Source organism: Pipistrellus kuhlii, unplaced genomic scaffold, assembly GCF_014108245.1.
Source record: "Pipistrellus kuhlii isolate mPipKuh1 unplaced genomic scaffold, mPipKuh1.p scaffold_m20_p_14, whole genome shotgun sequence".
Taxonomy (NCBI): domain Eukaryota; kingdom Metazoa; phylum Chordata; class Mammalia; order Chiroptera; family Vespertilionidae; genus Pipistrellus; species Pipistrellus kuhlii.
In genome coordinates, this window is record NW_023425449.1 from 26,132,060 (window position 1) to 26,151,835 (window position 19,776).

Below are 19,776 nucleotides of genomic sequence, written 5' to 3' on the forward strand. Positions count from 1 at the left end.
CAGGGATCTCAAGGCAGTTCTCGGTACAGCTAGTAGTAGAGTGCTTACACATTTCTGGAGCTTTCCGAAAATGTCTTCTGCTTTCAGGAATGCGAGACCATTCCAGATAATAATAATAATAATAATAATAATAATAATTATTATTATTATTATTATTATTATTAATTTCTTTATTAAGGTATCACATATTTGTCCTCAACCCCCCCATTCCAATCTCCCCCCTCCCCACTCAGTTATTGTCCTTGACTACTGGTTAGGCTCCTAGGTATGCACACAAGTCCTTTGGTTGATCTCTCCCTTTTATCCCCACCCTCTCTTTGAGGTCCAACAGTCTGACCCATGGCTCCTTATCTCTGGGTCTGTTTTTATTCATCAGTCTATGTTGTTCGCCATTTCCCCTAGATGAGTGAGATCATGTCCTACTGGAAATATACTTATAAGAATAAAAAATGAGACAAGCAATAAGCGTTATGCAGATAATCTTTTAGACAGCAGCAAGAAAAGATAGGGCCACGCTGGGCATGCTAGGAGAGCTGCCCACCACCAGGTGGCGGTGAGTGGCCACTTACCCACTACTGCAGTAGTCGTTATTCCAGTCCACCGGCTGGGCGGCAGGGTTTCTGCACCCAGAACGCACATACTCCATTGCTTGGGTGACCACTTGTGCAGCTGTGGATGTAGGGTTGATTATAGTCTGATAGTCCGGCGGAAGGGTAAATCCCTGAAAGGGAAAGCAGGCCACCAATAAGGATCCAAGTGCCTTTCTAAAGAAGAAATGCACCTAAATATTTATCCACTGTTTGCAAACACATCGCGGCCTTCCTGCTTGTATCTCTCTGCAAGGGCAAGTTTATGCGAAGGGCACAGAGAAACTTAATACAAAGGTAGAAAAGAAATGCCTGCATCCTCATTCGTATCTTTCCTTCATTGAACCATGTTAGAAAACCTTTCATTACACTCTTGGGCAGATAAATTGGAATTAAAAAAAAAATAAATAAAAACAATTTAAAAATCTAGAGAAGCTAATTCAGTCCAAAACAAAGGGCTCACACCTCTCAAAGTTTTTATTTTCTATCAAACTGAAGGATACATGAATAGTTAACTCCCAGAATATGCAACAGAATCTTTTTTTGAAGGATTTAGGCAGCAGGTGGCTGAGTGTTTTATTAGACTACACCTATTCATATATTGTTCTCAAAACCCTTTTTCTTCATTCATTCACAAAGGGACCATCTGCCTCTTCTTTTATTTGTACTTTTTTTCCCCCTCTCAGCTAAAAAATTTCAACCAAAGCTTTTTAACAGTTGTTGGACTAATATAGGGAAGATTCAAAACAACGTGCCATTGGAAAACACAGAGAAAGAAAAGTGTAAGACAGAGCAAATAATTTTAATTGAAAAGTCTATTAACTGGCAAACAATGATCAGACTTCAGGAAGATTCTTTTAATACACTGGTGTGGTGAAGTATTGACTTTTAATCCTTGCAAAGCTATTAAAAATTCAAGGACAGAATCTCTGAAGAATATATTTATACCTGGTAAATAAAAAGCATTATACACTACAATTTATTTTTAGCTTATCTGGTGAATTCAAGAGCAGCATAAGCAAGCTTTGCTGGAAAGGACCAAAAAAAGCAACTTAATTAATCTTGTGGTCTTCTCTTTCTACAGCCTATTTCATATATGGTTTTTAACCAATGGAAAAAAAAATCAAGATATTTTAAAACGACCACGCTCCATTTAGTTGCAGAGAGCTTTAAAAGGCATAATTATTGTTGAGTTCTTAACTTTTTTTTTTTTTAACTTAGCAGAATGGTCAGAGAATTAACCTTTCACTCAAGATATTTCCTTAGACTTTTATCCATGTATGTTCATTGGCACATTCAATGTCCTCTTCTGCTCAAAGACACCTATCACCAAATGTCCTCAATTCTTTATGTTGGCTTTAAGACACTCATTTATTTTCTGTTTAAGTGATAAAGACTTCAAGCCAATGTTCACACTAACTCCTACCAAAGCTGTGGATGAAAGACAAAGAGAATTCAGCCAGCCTGGTTATTTGACCTCACACAGACTAGAGGGAATAGAACGTTTCCTAAACTAACAGCTGGTTTATGGGAAATACGTTTGTTTATGTAGACACCATTTGCAGCTCAAGCTATAAGCATTTCCCAAAAGAACAAGATGAGAAGTAAGAGGTAGTACTGGCTGTGGGCCCTAAGTCCTTCCTCTCTCTCTCCAGAACCCTCCCCCATCTGTCTGGCTTCTGTGGAGTGTCCTCATTTCATTATGGTCCTATACTGTTGTCTTGATGGACCCACTGTCCAGTTTTCTTGACTTTTTCTCTTAGTGTCTAGTGTGATGCTGGGCACACAGCAGCAAAAAACTCTAAGAATGACCTCCTGTTAACTTCCATTTCAGCCCCTGTCTCAGGGGCTTGCCAGAGGGACTTGAGATTCAAAGTGCTTGCCTTGGTCACTGGATATTCGCAGGGAGCACCCCATAGTAGTGCCTCAATAAACAATGTCTTCCAATGAATGCCGTTTAACACAGAACATTCAAAGTTACTGTTGGAAAGGCATGGGGAGTACAGATAAGTAAATGTCAGGGCTTTCCTATCTTTTGATGAAAAATTCTCCATATTGGATTTTAACACAATCAACAAAATGTAACCTAAAAGTAAATGGATCTCAAAAACAAGAGCAGTTGAAAAATATCTTGAATTAGTTAAAAGTATGGGGACATACAAAAAAAATACATAAAAACAAACCAAACCACTTCCACCTAACCCCACCCTATCAACAACAGAAACTACCATTGCTCCGCCCCCTCTTCCCCCTTAACCCAACCAATGAAAATAGTTGGGAAGAGAACATCTGGAGAACGTTAATTTTTAAGTTATTAGTGTAAGAGTAAATGGGCAGTTTCAGTTTATAAAACCCAAATTAGCCCAGTTGGTTAGAGTGTTATCTTGATATGCCAAGGTTGTGAGTTGGATCCCTGGTCAGGCCACGTACAGGAAGCAACCAATGGATGCATAAATGGGTGGAACAACAAAATCAATCTCTCTCTCTCTTTCTTTCTCCCTTCCTCTCTCTAAAAGTCAATAAAAAAATAAAACAAAACCAAAATCATGTGCTACCTACCAAGTTCAAAGATTTTAAAATTCAGCTAACTTCCAGTGCTTCAAATTAAGATCTTTAATATGAAAACAAGAGAGGGCCAAGAAAAATGAAAGCAAAACCTGAAGTAAATAATTTTACTTGCTTTCAAATTAAAAAAGAAAGAAAGAAACATTCTCCTGAACACTATATACAGAGCTGCTGAGGTCAGACGTAGAGCTAAGAACATTTTTATTATTGATGTAAATATGAAACAACAATGATGATATAAATTTTTGAAAAATGTTGGCTTAGCAGTCTAATTAAACAAGACTGAATAGTTTGCATTTTAATGCTCAAGAGAAAAATCACCAACTGTTTTGTAGCATGCCTGGAATTCTAAATTTCATTTTCTGGTGCCAGATTGAAATAAAAATAGGAAACATGATAAAGATTAATTTGATGTCAGAAGGGACATTTGCTCTTTAATTAGATTTCTGTAGCCCTCGCAGTTTTGTTGTGCCACCATAGCAAGTCCTACAGAGCCTGCAGCACAACCAAACACTGATCCTCATATCCACACTTTACTGGGAACTAATTTCATTTCCTGCCTGTCTGGAGAGGTATTTTCACCAGGCATCAATGTGTTTGTCTTCACAACTGATTTATTCATCAATCTCAATGTGATTTTTTTTAAAACCTTTAAATTACACTCAAATCCTAAAGAAGCTGTTTATTACACAAGGAAATTGAAAATCTGTCTGTGTGATATCACACAAAGATTATTTTCTTAAGGTTATAAAGGAAGTTGACAGATATTAATGATTTTTTTTTTCTTGACCTCATTCGACATTATAGTGAACAACAACAACAACAAAAAAAAAAAAAAAAAAAAAAAAAAAAAAAAAAAAAAAAAAAAAAAAAAAAAAAAAGGAAGAAAACTGAACCAAAACAAGCTGGTCTATGGATTTAGTGTATAAAAATATTTCTCTAGAAAAAAAAAAAGAAAGAAACCATTATTCCTGGTGGACTATGCAATCATTCTGTAGGATGTATTTGTTTTCAAAAGGATAATAAAATAGCTAAAGTAATACTGAAATGTGAGCCATTATTTAAAAAATACAGTAGTTTTCTCTAACTTTCTCTTTTTCTTTTTTCCTTTGATGTTTGAATATGTGAGCATGGGCCCCATGCCCAGGAAGCAAACATCTTTAGGATAAAAAGGTACTTCAGTGGATGCCTCGAACAGGTGTAATTACATCCATAATCTGGCTCTGTGACCACAGGCTAAGGACCAACGTGGATGACGTGGACACTGGCCCCTAAACCCTGTTGTGATGGTAATGAATTGAGTGACATCAAGGGCTAATGGACTCCCTGATCCTGATTTGAGGATGAATAATTTGTTGGGGAGGCCTGTCCTTTCACTTAGAGGACCGAATTCTGATGACCTGCCCATGAGTCGGATCTCAATCCCATCATTCTCCCTTTGTTCACCGGGCTCTCCACTGGCCATCTTTCCATGTCCTGGACCAGCCACCCTCCTCCCCAGCATGATCCTTCCAGTCTGGAACCTCTTCTCCTTCCTGTTCTCCTGGCTTTCCTCCCACACCCTTCCCACCTCCCAGGATCGTCAGGTGTCTGTGTCAGCCCTGGATGGGACCTTCCTTATGCATTCCAGCCAAAGGCTCTGCCCTCCCTGCAGGAACCCTGCAGTTTGTCCTCCTCTATTATTTTTTCCCCCCATGAGACTTTACTAATTTACCTGTTGATGTTATTACCCCCCCGCTACTCATCCAACTCTGATGTGAGCTCATTACCTGTTCTCATTGAATAATTTCCAGAGCCTAGGCAGTGTCTGGCACACAGTAGGGGTTCTATTAATCTTTTTGGAATAAATAAAAGCTTTATAAACTTCCAGAAAAATAAATTAAAAAAAAACTTTCAGGGAATTAAGGTTCTGCAAACTACCCTGTAATTTCTTCTAATGTTTAAACACTTTTAGAATTGTAAAAAGTGATGCTAGTTACTGCAATCTTTGGGTCTCCACATTGGGCCCATGCTATTTTGTCTTCTGTAACTCATGTAAATTGAAATCAGGTCTTACCACTTCGGTAAGGATCCACTAATAGAACTGACTTACAGATTGATGAATAACCTACCCCAATGTGATTCATTCTATTTTTTTCCTATTCAGACCTCTTGAGTTTTCACATGTGGCCTTACATAATTCTGAAATATTAAAAATTAGTCAGGGTCATGACCAACTCACCTAAGGTATTAGTGCATATATAAAAAAGGAACCATTTCTCATTGGATACATTAGGAAAAAAAGGTGTCCTTTCTGGACAGAGCTCTAGTCCTCAACTTGTTGAGGAGATTGTGACTTCCATATTCTTTCCTCTGAGAAGAAATTGCCCTGTAGTACAGTACCATGAGCAAAGCATGGGCCCGGAGCTGGCAGCAAGTGCCCTTAGGCAGGATTCAGCCCATGCAACTGAAGGTTGTGTCTTTTAGACTATTAATCCTTCACAGAAACACTACTGGCTTATTAAAATGCAAGGACACCCAGAAGGATCCCTGATATTGTGAGTGATGTCTGATGGAAAGACTGGAAATTTGACCCTATGAGCATCAGTTGCTGACCACAAATTCCAATGTGGACAAGGCAAGTGGTGGAAGTTGGCATTCCTGAGTCTTCTTCCCTAGTGAGTCAACAACTAGTTTGTTGAGCTTAGCTAAGTAAGTTGTCAGAGTTTTATCAATCTCCTTGGCTTAGAGACCAAGAAAGACGTCAGCTATGCGCTCCATAATCATGCTGATCTTAAAACTAATTAGAATGTAAAGACTCTCCAAATTCTAATAAGACACAGATTTTCTAGGGCAACACTGGAAATAGTCTGTAAGGATGATTAAAAGCGAGAGGCAGCTGGTCTAGCATTTAAGAATCCAGGCTTTGATTTCTGAATAGACTGTAGTATGCTCTGACCTATGAGCACATTATTCAACTCTGCCAACCTGAGTTTCCTCACCTGTAAAATGAAGATAATGCTAACAGTGCCCACATTATAAATTTTCTGGAATCAAGGAGAAGATAAGGTAATATACTGAGATTTGCTATTGTCAGCTCTCAGAAATTCTGCCTATAAATACAATGATAAAAATGAATTTGAGAGTATTTATATTTAATTCCTCTTTCTGCTTCCTCTCCATCCTCATAGTCCAATGAAAAATTCCTGTACTGGGTGCATGCCCAGTAGAAGCCAAAAATGACACAGAAAAAAAAAGAAATACATGCATCACAGAAGCCAAAGGGGAAATGCCTAATCTAAAAAGAAGACTGAACTGGGTAGGGGGAGGGCCCAACACAAGCCTTCAACGATTGAAAAAATAAATTGAGTAGGAAAAGGGCCTAACACAAGCCCATGAAAAGAAAAATTGATTGACTTAAAGTCCAAAATAATATAATCAAAATGTAATAAAGGTCTTTCTCTCTGTATAACACACATTAATTGGTTGCACATTCCCTCTAACAGCGTTGAGGGCCTAGCAGCCTCTCCAGCTGAAATGAGAACTTTGAGTGGGGCTCCCCATGCAGGCCCAGCAGCCCCGGGGACCCAAATGCAAGCCTGGGTACAACAACACAACACCAGAGCCAGCAAAAAACAGAGACTAACCTACCCAAACGGAAACAGAGACTTAACTGGACTCAACTTTGACATGAACCATTAATAGACTTTCTAATTCTAGACCAGTGGTCTGTAAACTCATTGGTCAACAGAGCCAAATATCAACAGAACAACTATTGAAATTTCTTTTGAGAGCTGAAAACTGACTTCTGCACGTGGGCCACAAAGTTTCAATTTTACTGTACATGCGCACCCGCACATGGTATTTTGCGGAAGAGCCACATTCAAGGAGCCAAAGAGCCTCATGTGGTTAGTGAGCTGCAGTTTGCTGACCACTGTTCTAGACTTAATGAAGACATGACTCAACTTTTTCCACAGCATGATGAATGGAAATAAGACACTGGAACCTGGGAACAGTCTTATATTTCCATCCCAATAAATCTTACCACTACACTTTATCACATATAAGAGCCCTAAAAATGCTTTTCTTGGGACTCCATAAAAGGACCCCATTTCCACTAACAATACAACTATAGACTCAAATTCCACAGAGGCCTAGATATCGATTCTTAAAAAAAAAAATAACCTATGTTTTTTATTGATTTTAGAGAGAAAGGGAGAGGAAGAGAGAGATAGAAACACCAATGATGAGAGAGAATCATTGATCGGCTGCCTCCTGTGTGCCCCTTACTGGGGATGGAGCCCATGACCTGGGTATGTGCCTGACCAGGAAATCAAACCATGACCTCCTGATTCATAGGTTGATGCTCAATTGCTGAGCAACACTGGCTGGGCTAGATATCAATTCTATAGGAAGGCTATGTTTGGATATTTAACTCTGACTCTGGAAACAGTAGAGTCATTTATAACTGTGAGATACACCTGATAGCATTTGTAGGTTTCATCTTGACCTATATTTTAAAACAAGTTTTTATGATTTTTAAATGCTTTATGCCCAGTTTAGTTTACACCAGTTGCTCATTTTCAAATTTTAAAATAAAACCAAACCCCAAAGGAAAACTTAATTTCAAAGAAAAGCTAAGGTTGCACACAAATGGTTTCAATAATTGCAGCGTGAGCAGGGAGCTTTCCAAAGCTCTTACATTTGCTAATATATGCAGAAGCCAGGTATCCATTTTAAAATAAAACTGGTTAAACGTTCACTTCTTAGCCCGTTTAAAGTTGTACCCATTGATATTTCAGGCCAGAAACAGTGGGCCTGATTTCATTTTTCTGCATTTATTGGATTCAGCAATCATGCCTACCAGGAGTTCCTTAGAGCTGAACAATATTCTAAAAAACCGTATAGAGGTCTCAGTCCTAAAGAGATCTTTAGCAGCAGTTGGCATCTCAAAACAGCAAATGTACTTTACTCAAGCAGAAAACAAGGGCGATTAGAAGGGTGAAGCAAAATGGACACCATGAGAAGGAAACCGGTGATTATGAAAAGCAGCAGCCATCAATTATCGTGATTGTATAATGCTGCCTGTACTCGCCACCTGTAAATGATATTTTTCAGAAAGCAGATATTTGTTGAATATCTTCAATTCTCTCTCCATTTAAATAGAAAACACATATCCCCCTCCTTGACTGGAGGAACAAACCCTCTCTCCCCCTCCCCCAGCACTTCTGAAGAGGAGTCCACAGTGCGAGCACGTACCTGCTGCATGGTGGGTGAGTGTAAGGCAGACTGGACCTGCATGGGGAGCTGGTTCCCAAGGGGCTGCTGCATGCTGAGTGGCTGGTGCTGCTGCATGTTGAGATGCTGGTGAAGAGGTGGGCTGATTTGGAGGGGAGGAGGGGGGGACACGGCCATGTTCGCTATAGACACAGTCACTGGCATTTGGTTGTTCGGCTTGGGGGCTATGCTCCTGGGGAGACTGGGGTGCATGGCAGTTAGGTGAGGGTTCATCCCTGGTTGTTGGTGATAGTGGGAACTTAGGTACAGAGCTGAGTGGGCCTGGCTGGGCCCGTGGAACACTGACGGCTTTGAACTGATCAGCTGAGGCGGCTGAGAGGTCTTCACATCAACAGGTTCGCTGTAGCTCTGTGGGCGAAACAAACAAGAGCAGCGCTAAGAGACTGACCCACTCGGTGTGATTTCTATTAACAAGATGTTCTGTGAGTTTATACATGAACTTCCGTGTGACTCAACGCCCATTACTATTCTTTTTGTTTGTTTTTGTTGGTTAGTCGTTACCCAAGGATATCTTTCCCATTGATTTTTAGAAAGAGTGGGAGGAAGAGAGAGACAGAGACTGAGAGAAACGTTGAAATGAGAGAGACACATCAATGGTTGCCTCCCACAGTTCCCTGACCAGGACAGGAGATTGAGCCTGCAACTGAGGAGGTATATGCCTATGCCCTTGACCAGAATCGAACCCAGGATCTTTCAGTCCACAGGCTGGTGCTCTACCCACTGAGCAAAACTGACAAAGGCCCCATTACTATTCTTGATTCTCTTACCCAAGAACTCTGCCATCATTAATTTGCAAGGCTGAGCTTCTTCTATCTCTGATATAAAATCTAAAACCATCTATGATGACTTTTTTTTTTTTTTTTTTTTTTTGTATAAATGCTAAGCCTTAATTTGGTGGCCTTTCTTATCCTCCAAATAAAGAGAAAAAGATCAGGGTGAGATGGATGCCATCATTGTCCTAATAGGAAATGCATGCATAGCTCACTTTGAAAGTAATTCAGTGTTGGAGTTCTTCTATTGATTATCTGTTTAGTTTTGTCTTTTTTCTTTTTGTATTCTCAAAGAGCCTTGGCCTAGATATTTGCACAAAGAAATCAAAGCCGGTTGATGGAAATGGATATGGAAGCAACGAGTTCTAAAATACCTTTCAGAAATCATATAAAACCACATTAATATATCTTCAAAGTAACCATAGAACTCATCTTGGTTTTTAAAGAAGTTGGTGATGAATTGTCCCCCATAATGAACTGGATAAAAATAATCTCTCTTAGAAATTTTAGGCTCCATCATAAATGAATATAATTTTGCCCTAATTTTTTTTTCATACCTTCACAGGGCCATTTCCTAATAATCTTTTAATTGGCTGAAAAACGAGATGTATCAGTGGAAAGCTGAAAAGAATTAAGAATTAGCCCTGAGGCATTTCTTTTTGGGCATGAGCCCACCTCCTACTTTTGTGGAGAGGAAGAGGCTGATATAACACATGGTGAAAGGTGAAACCAGCTGGAGAAAGAAAATGCTAAAATGTCCTTCTGGGGGAAAAAACAAGGTCTTGATGATGCATAGATGCCCTTATCCTGCGACCTCTGTGTCTCACTTATTCAGTTTGTAAATCAGAATGAGTTTCTTGTTCCTCCCAGCAATGCAGTATCCTCCTGAGTTCCTTTAGCTCTGTGCGGCTCCATCAACGGACAGGTACGCTAGGCAGGCTAGTTCATCGCACATGAAACTTAACATTGCTGGCAGCACAAGTCATTTCCCCTCAATAATGTAGGGAAATTAAATAAAACCACAGTAAGAACAATGCTGCATGTGTGTCCTGATGCGAGGAGGGTAGGCTGGTTAAATGGACTACCACCCCACAAGCTGTTTCTATAGGAAGGATGCAACATCTGTAAAAACATGCCCAACCATGGAAATCTGGGGTCCCCTGAGACTGAATACTCCATGCAGAGCCTATAGTTAGGGTGTATCCAAAGGGTTCAAGCCCCTCCAAAGAATCCTCTCATTATTTCTCTCTGTCCATGTTGATGTAGCTTTCCCAACTAGGAATGGACATTCAGGTGCCCTGTCTTCTGTGGCAACATTAGAAATGTCAAAAATTATTCACAGAAATTTTCAAGGGGAGGCTTTAGACCAAAGAAGCATTATTAAATAGTAGAGGCCTGATGCACGAAATTCGTGCAAGAGTAGGCCTTCCTTCCCCCAGCTGCCAGCACAGGCTTCCCTATGGCACCAGGGACCCTGGCAGCCCTGGCTTTGTACCAAAGGATGTCAAGAAGGACATCTGGTCTAATTAGCATATTTTGCTTTTATTATTATAGATAGAACCTAAAAGGTGCTTTCCATTATAAAATTAAGTCAAAAAATATTTTGGCTTCCATTTAAAAAAGTCTTATTGTTGATGCACAGAGCAGTGAACAATTCAAAGAAAAGGTCAGTCAGGTTAATCCAGGCCACGTAAACACTGACTAGTTCTATATCAGAGCAGCATGTACTGGGGTGATATGCCTCAAACATCATTCTGTACATGCCAAGACGATATATGTTTATTGTGTGTCTCTGTGTTTTTGTCATCAGGGAAAGTGTTTTCATTGCGTTTGCATTCCTTCTTCTGAGCCCACTGCACAAGGGTTAATTTCATATTTAGTCACATACTGTGGCACTGTCATTCAGGAAATAAACGATTGCACAATGAGCAGAACACTATCACACTTAATGCGTGTTAGTGCATCTTTACTTTTTGCTTTATCGATGTTTTAATTCAAACAGAAGAAAAATCACTCATATTCTCAAAACCCTGAAATACATGTAATGGTAACATGTTTTTTTATTTTTTATTTTTTTTATTTTTTTTATCTAAGTAGCCAATAATGCCTCATTATACCCTGATCTGGGAAATAGAGCTTTAGATACGTAGCCCGACCTTGCATATACACCTGTGAGTATGTAAACCAAACGTACAGACATATATATGACATGTTCAGACACGTATAATAATCCCAAGAATTACAACAATAAATTTATAACTACATACATTTATTTATTTAAATTAAACAACGTAAGGCAATGTACTTATGCTACACTAGAAGTGACTAATCCTAGTGAGTATAGACACATAGCAAACAGCAGGGCTGGTTTCATGGGTGGATAGCCAGTCTTGGCAAGCCGTTCTAGGTATAACACCCACTTCACACCCCGACACACACAGTTTCAAGCTGTATTGTGGAAAAATAAATATCTTAAAACAGCCAGGTTCCGTGAGAGAACATGTATGGAAATAGCACTGGGTCAGAGAAGATTAAGGGGTTGCCTTCTAGCAGGACTTCTCAGAACATTCACTCTGTAAATCTATGTCTTGAATCTATAAATAAGAACCACAAGTCTTCTCTTAATGGGTCACTTCATGGCAATAGTTTTCAATGAGAAATATTGGTGCAGAAAAATTAATAAATCACACACACAATTTAAATTCGCAAATAGTGTGGAGAGCAGCCGCTACAGCGTTTGGACAGGTTCAATCCTTGTACTGATGAGAGGGCATTGTGCTCTCCTGGCAAAGCTAGGTGCAGGTCCCAGCTTTGAGGGCAAAGCCCTCTCAGCACAATTATAGCTAAAGGCTATGGTTGTAAGCTTGACCTTATGGTCTGAACCCCTGGGCCCAGGTGGCTGAGTGATATAGGCTGCAGGAGGTGCAGCAAGTGCTGCCAAAACAAAGCTTGATAGAGTTCTCAGGTGCATGTGATGAAGTAGATTCGAAACTCTCAAGAACATTGTAAACATCTTGACCACGTCCTTGCTTTGCCTTGTGGGATCTGACTATAAAATAAAGACTCGGCTTACAGGTTGTGGCACTGTCTCTCCACCTGAGAACAGTGCCCCACCTGGCCCCAGCTATATTCTCTTGTCTGTTTTCTTTAACCCTTCACTGTGCACTCCCCACCCCCTCAGGTCCATCACTGACTGTGCTAGACGCGGTTCAAAATAGAACATACATTTCAATTTAAATAGTCATGTTTCTTGCCTCAAACTAACTTTTTATTCCCTCACAATGCATAGTGAAATTTCATGCATTCAGGTACAATATTAAAATAATCATTATTTCATGTTTCCTGGAGTAAGATTTGCATAGTGAATTTCATATTCTCAGCTAAGGACTGTGACAGTTTCTTGAAGGGTTTAGGCACTTGGCAGCTTCCCAATTAGAGCCTAGAAGAGTGAAGGCATACACATGCTAATGGTTTTCCTCAACGGTGAATTCAAAATAAACAATGAGCCAAATTCTCCCAAATTTCACTTTTTAAATAACAGCGTGTAGTCCACCACATTGATAGATGATAGATGTAGAGGTAGAGGTAGAGGTATAGACTTATAGATATATAGAAATAGATTGCAACCTAATCCAAGATACTTGATTGCCAACCTTGTGAAGGCTCTTTTCTCCTGGTAAACACAAAACCTTTTGTCTATTTAGCCATTTCTTTGTCATCCATCTTCTCCCAACTAAGACATGCAAAGATCAGTAATGCTGAACCTAAATAGCAGTAACTTTTAATCACTGGAAGGAATATGGGCAAACTAAACAGATTTCTAAAAGGAATGATTTAAACAACACTCACCCGTAATTTGTAACATACAGGGAGAAAGAATCTTGGGAAGTTATGTGATTTCTCTTCACTTTCCAAGATACTTAATGTGACAAGATAAATAATGTGTCTAGGCACGTGACTGTGCACGGCAGGTACCCCAATAGGGGTTCTCTCCCGGTATTCTCTCTTTATTTTATTATTTTAAAATATATTTTATTGATTTTTTATTTTATTTATTTATTTATTTATTTTTTTACATAGAGGGAGAGAGAGGGATAGAGAGTTAGAAACATGGATGAGAATCATCGATCAGCTGCCTCTTGCACATCCCCTACTGGGGATGTGCCCACAATCAAGGTACATGTCCTTGACCAGAATCGAACCTGGGACCCTTCAGTCCGCAGGCCAATGCTCTATCCACTGAGCCAAACCGGTTTCGGCTATATTCTCTCTTTAAAATGAAGTCCTCCAGTTTTGGTCCCCTCTCCATCAAGGAAAGGACTTTTTTTTTTTTTTTTTTTTTTTTAACAATAATGACTTGAATCTCTGCATCCCATACATTTGGCATGATGCCAAGTATACAGAACACACCAACATGTTTGATGAACAACTAAATGATTCTTCCTGAGCAATACTCCACACAATGACTGTTGCCCTTGCTGTGGCTCCTGACAAAACATGCTGCTCCTCTTCCCAAGGGGGGAGGGGGAGGAAGAAAAGATCTGAAATCCTTGAAACCTTACAGAATATCAGGGTGATATTCCACTTTCTCCTTTGTTCTCAGCATAAACCACACCCTCCCCAGAAGAGATGCGAAATGATGACCCTTAGCTCTGGCCCTTGGTTAGGTACTCTGCTCTTTGTTCCCCACTGGATCTTGGGTGATGCAGGAGACAGGGAAGTTTACTGTGCTGCACTCATATTTTGAGGATTTGCCTCTTTATGCAAAGGTACACTTATTCAGACAGGAGGGAAAAAACCTACTTCTAGCTTCATTTCTGATTAATTCTTAATCAGACTAATACAACAGACCATCTATTAATTATAGTGCTATTTTATTATTTTGGAAGATAGGAAGAATAAGTTCATTTTCCAGAACAAAGTGCCATGAATTCATAATCTGATTAAATGGGGATATGAAGAAATCATAAATTTAATATACTCTTACTCTCATTTTCTTCCAATTAAACTATGAGAGCAAGGCTACAATTTTGCAAATTAATTGTATATGAATATCTTTGTACTTATCATTCATAACTTAGAAATATTTTTTCATACAGACTAAAGAATTTAAGATTGTTTCTATTTTCAAACACCTTAACTACTTTTATTTTAGGGTGTTTCTATTTTCAAACACATTAACTACTTTTATTTTAGTTGTAGGTAACCTGACAAATGGGATTTTACTACTGTATACACAACGGAAAATCAACCCTTAAATCAGAACACATTTTAATGCAAACACTGTTCTACATATAAGCTTCTGAATAAGTTCTACTTCCTGTTTGCTTTTGAAACCATTATTCAGAAAGATGTTTTTATAAGCAAAATGAGGATGCACATGTGGCAAGAGGGACCATTGGGATGTTCCACAAGAGATACAACTCTGTAAACCTTCAGGTACGCCTTATGACCAAGTTGCTGATTATCCAAGATAGTTTTGATCCCATTTACTCTGTACAATAAAGATAATACTGCAGAGTGCATAAATGACCCCATTCTGGGATGATAAATGCCATAAAAAATTGACAAAGCAATTGTTATTTAAAATAGCAAAGTATAAGCACAAGACATAAAACTCAGTGGAAGCAACAATATAGGAGTTGCTGAACCAAATCAGATTAATCATCCATCTAATGTGATTCTTGTTTTCAGCACTGACCAATACTTGTTGCACTGGAAATTAAAGAAAATTTATGCACCGACTCAACTATGCATTGTTGCTTGTGGACAGAAATTTTTTTCTTGGTCCTTGCCTGTGATTAATTTACACCTTGAAGCATGAGATTTTATTATCTTTAAATCACAGTTTGGGCTTACGGGAGCTGCACATTTTATGTTAACAGTCATAAAATGAACCATCCCATTTTCAAATTCGGGCTTAGTATTTGTCTTCATGGCATGAATTCTATAAATTACTTCATTCTGTAAAAAGAAATTATATCCTTTTTGTTTTGAACTTACTGGCCCTTCATTGAACTGAGCATTGTGATTCTTTAGGACTGGTCATGGCAGCAGAGAACTTTTGTAATTTAATTCAATACTGTCCTATGCTGTCCATTAAAACAAAACCAAAAACCCAGCTTCCAGTGGCCTCTAGACATCTGGCACAAGGAAGAGACAAAACCTCCTCTCTTGTGTGACCTTAAAGTCATGATTCTGACGACGGTCGTTTAACAAACCAGAACATATTCGCCCCCATGTTGTCCCCTTCCAGATGGGCACTTCTAAGAAGGTGGAAGTTTCTTTCAGTAAACACTGCTTTTACTTGGAATATTTGAGAACTTCCCTCCTGGCCTTCTCTTCAGAGCCTGTGGGACACTGTTTTACAGATCTTCAGACAACTCTCTGTCATTTGATGGTGTGCGTTTGATTTTGGAAACAGCTAATAGTCACTTGGAGCCAAGTCTGTGGATTATATTTGAGTGATGTTAGGTGTGAAAACAATGTCACACAATTGACTTTCTAAAGTGGCTGGCAACCTTTTCGTGACTGCAGTGCTGAGAGAGGAGCTTCGGGACTCTTTTTGAACTTGGGGAGCAATAATAAAACGAGTTTGCGGCCTCCCTAGGTGACTAACTTTGAATCCAACACTCATTTTGAGAATGTAAACTCTGGTCTATGTGGTAAAATGAAACCAGTTCCAATTGCTTTAAAGTTATACATTGTTTTCAACATAATAATTTAGACCCGTGTCTACGGAAAAACTATATATCCTTAAGCTTTCCTTCATAGGCCAACCCCAAATGACCTTAAATTGCAAGTAACACGGCTCCAGCCAGGATGTCCTAGCTTTCAAAACAGCATATATGCTTGGCCCTCAGACTATTCTTAGTCTCTCCTGCTGAAGACTCATAAAGACCACTTCAATAAAGAAAGCTGTGTAGATGAGTTTTAAAAATATTTAGGCCATTTCTTATCCTTATAAAACAATCTATTCTGAAACAAACTCTTCTTATTTTAATGCCACTTAAAATTTTTCTGTATGTCAAAGCCGCCTTGCAGACAAATTGAGAATATGAGCTAGCTACATTTTCAATCATGCACAAATGTTTCCTAGTTCTTTGCATACTTACCAATGACATTAAACTAAAATTAGTAACAGTAATAATACAACGGCTGGTATTTATTAAGTATTCCCTTGTTCAGGATCCCAAATAATGCAGCTTATATAGTTCCCTTATTTTAACTTCATGGATGTAGGTCCTATGATCTTCTCTATTTAACACATGAGTAAAACGAGAATTAAAACAGCTGAATATGGAGACACGCAGCTAGAAAGTGGGAAACCTGAAATCTGAACCCAGATCCACCTGCCCTCACTGGCTGTAGACCTTTCTGCCCTCTGAGGACTCCTTGGTGTCGTATGAGTGGCACCTTTGAGGTCTCCTGATGTTTCCCTTGAAGTCCTGTGGAAGCACAGACATTGAAGATACCTTAGAGAGCTCCTACAATCCTTATTTATAAACCTTTGTTTCCTGCTTTTAACCTTCTCTATGGAAAGAAATTGTCTACCCAAATAATTCAAGAGGTTAGTAATTGCCCTCTGTTCAGATTAAAGTCCTCTAGCTTCCAAAGGCATTTTTTCCCCCCTTGTTCTGGAGCCAGAGAAAATGGAGTACCAGTAACCCCTGTCCTATGTCTAATGCCTGCCATGGGCTTGAACGTGCCTAAGTCTTTGTTTTTCAGACTTAGAAATTTCCAACTCTCTCTTCCCAGCTCCTATCTTCTGCCTTTTACCTTTCAGTCACTTAATTTTTTTTAACTTTCAGTTTTCAATCATAGCTAACATACAATATTATCTTTGCTTCATGTGTTTGAGTAAGTAGACATTTTCATGCCTTACCAAGTGCTCACATCTGTAAGTCTAGTACCCACCTGGCACCATACATGGTGATTACAATCCTGACACTATTCCCCAAGCTGCCCTTTACATCCTTGTGACTATTGAAAAAAAAAAAAAAAATATATATATATATATATATATATATATAGTTGATTTTTTTCAGAGTGGAAGGGAGAGGGATAGAGTTAGAAACATTGATGAGAGAGAACATCGATCAGCTGCCTCTTGCACACCCATAGGGTGTGCCCGCAACCAAGGTATATACCCTTGACCGGAATCTAACCTGGGACCTTTCAGTCCCCAGGCTGACGCTCTATCTACTGAGCCAAACAGATTTTGGCCCTTGTGACTATTTTGATAACATCTTAGTCCCTTCACCTTTTTTACCTATCCCCTAACCTCTCTCCATCTGGCAACCATCAACTTGTTTTTTGTTTCTATGAGTGTGTTTCTGTTCTGTTTCTTCGCTTACCTTGTCCTTAAGATTCCACATATATGTGAAATTTCATGGTATTTGTCTTTCTCTGTCCGACTTATTTCACTTAGCACAATTTCAATCACTTTCATGTCTTTTTCTTCTGAAATCTGTCCAACTTCCCTCTTTAAATTATAGAGCCCAAATTGAATAAATTATTCCAGAGTCTGACCAGTGTTGTGTTTCAACATTTTGTTCTCTGATCATGTGTCCTTCAGTTTCGATATGTTTGCACAGCAGGGTGTGGCCTGTGGCCGGGCAGCCTGCCGCAGGCTCCATGTGGCCAGGCCAGGCTGCTGCACAGCTGGAAGAGCATAGCACAGAGCAATGCTTTCTAGAGTGTCTGCAAGTAGGGCCCCGGCCTTCTACCTGCAGCTTCCTTTAAGCCAGGGCAGCTGTTCTCTTAGCTGTCTAATATGTAAGAGCTGGCATAGACTTTTATTGGAGACAACAAGAGGTTGTAGTTCTAAGATATAAACTGATGAACATAAATAGATCCAGAGACACAGAAGCATCAAACAGACCGTCAAACTTCAGAGGGAAGGCAGGAGAGGGTAAGGGGGCGTTAAATAAGAAATCAACCAAAGGACTTGTATGCATGCAGATAAGCATAACCAATGGATACAGAAAATAGGGTGGTGAAAGCCTGTGCTGGGAGGTAGGAGCAGGTTGGGAGAGGTCAGTAGGGGGAAAAGGAGACATATATGATACTTTCAACAATAGAGAATTTGAATGAATGAATGAATGAATGAATGAATGAATAAATAAATAAATATTTGGTAATCACTCATGATAGAGAAAACCTATAAGCTTTGGAACAATACAGCAAGGATAAGAGAGAGATATCAACCAAAGGACTTGTGTGCATGCATATGAGCTTAACCTGTGGTCACGGACAACAGGGGGATGGGGGCATGTGTGGGGAGGGGTTTGAGATGGGAATGGGGGGATAAGGACAAATATGTAATACCTTAATCAATAAAGAAATTAAAACAAATAAAAAAAAGACAGCAAGAAATCATCAATCTGTCACTCTCCTTACTATGGATGGGTCATTTAATCTCCCAGCCCAGGGACTGTCTAGAAAATGGGTCTAAGTCTAAATCTTACTTTGTAGGGTTATTGTGATGAATCCTAGGAATTTATATAAAATGTCTAGCACCGTGTGACATGCAGAATCTACTTGGTAGTGAGACACTCTTTATATTTGTGTTATTGGGAAAAAAAAATTCAGCGTCCTTCTGTGTCAGTATCATCGTTTTGAAGTTATGACCATTAGAACTGTCATTTACTATGCCAGAGCTTTTTTTATTTTTGGTAGATTTCCATTTTATTCAGGCCTGGAGTCACGTTAATGAATGTGTTGGATTAGATGGTCTAAAGCAGATTTCAACTAAAACATCACATGAAATATTGAAAGGAGAGGGACACTTAATCTTATGCCTCAGTTTCACAGTGGAGCCAGGCTGTTTCTATTTTTGATTATGTTCCGTAAGAAGCGGCTAATTTTAGACTGCAGTTGCAAACCTTTCAAGTCCCGTGAAACATTTTCCTTTGATGTGAAACATTTTCAGCTCCGTGCTCTCAGCACCTAGCCCCGCGCCTGACACGGAGCAGACGTCGTGCAGCCCGGGCCGGACGCGGAGTGTGGCCTGGTCTGGAAGCCACAAGAAGCAGCAGACCAGACCGGGCCGCGGATGAGTGCGGGGAGGAGCTATGGGCCTAGGACGGCAAAGTCTTATTTGGTGGGACAAATGCATCGCACAGAAAGCAAGTACCCAAATACACAGCTCGGGAGGAGTAAAGCAACAACTTAAGACCATGATGCTGTCTGGTGGAGCATTTCATTGGCCAAAGTGACTTCAGAGGAGAGAATCAGTGCTCCGCCATGGCCAGTGGGGCAGTGGGAGTTGAAGAAAGCAGGTCAAGTACACTGTCTGGACCCATGAGCTTCACGGTCCAGCACCAGGACTGAGAGTAGGGGCAGATGGCTGAGGAAATTCATTCACATCAAGTGACCTTTTAGAAATATCAATCTGATCATGCCATCCCTACTGAAACTTAGTCAGTGGCTTCCCTTCATACTGGATAAACCCGGTTTCTTTCAATGTCTGCAAGGCCTTGGTGATGGGCCCTTGCCCACCTCCCCAGCTTCACTTCAAACCAGGCTTCCTCTGCCATCAGCTCCTACTACATTGACCTCTCAGTGCCTTTTGT

The 19,776-nt window shown here is 39.7% G+C and overlaps 1 protein-coding gene across 1 annotated transcript in view; it reads right to left on the minus strand.

Moving 5' to 3' along the window:
- Positions 1 to 19,776, minus strand: part of TOX (thymocyte selection associated high mobility group box) — a 300,985-nt gene that overhangs the window by 2,339 nt on the left and 278,870 nt on the right. Inside the window, exons 7-8 of the mRNA XM_036436987.2 lie at positions 8,391 to 8,777; positions 570 to 721 (exon numbers count right to left, since the gene is read on the minus strand). Coding sequence (XP_036292880.1) covers positions 570 to 721; positions 8,391 to 8,777 — 539 coding nt within the window. The remainder of the gene's footprint in view (positions 1 to 569; positions 722 to 8,390; positions 8,778 to 19,776) is intronic.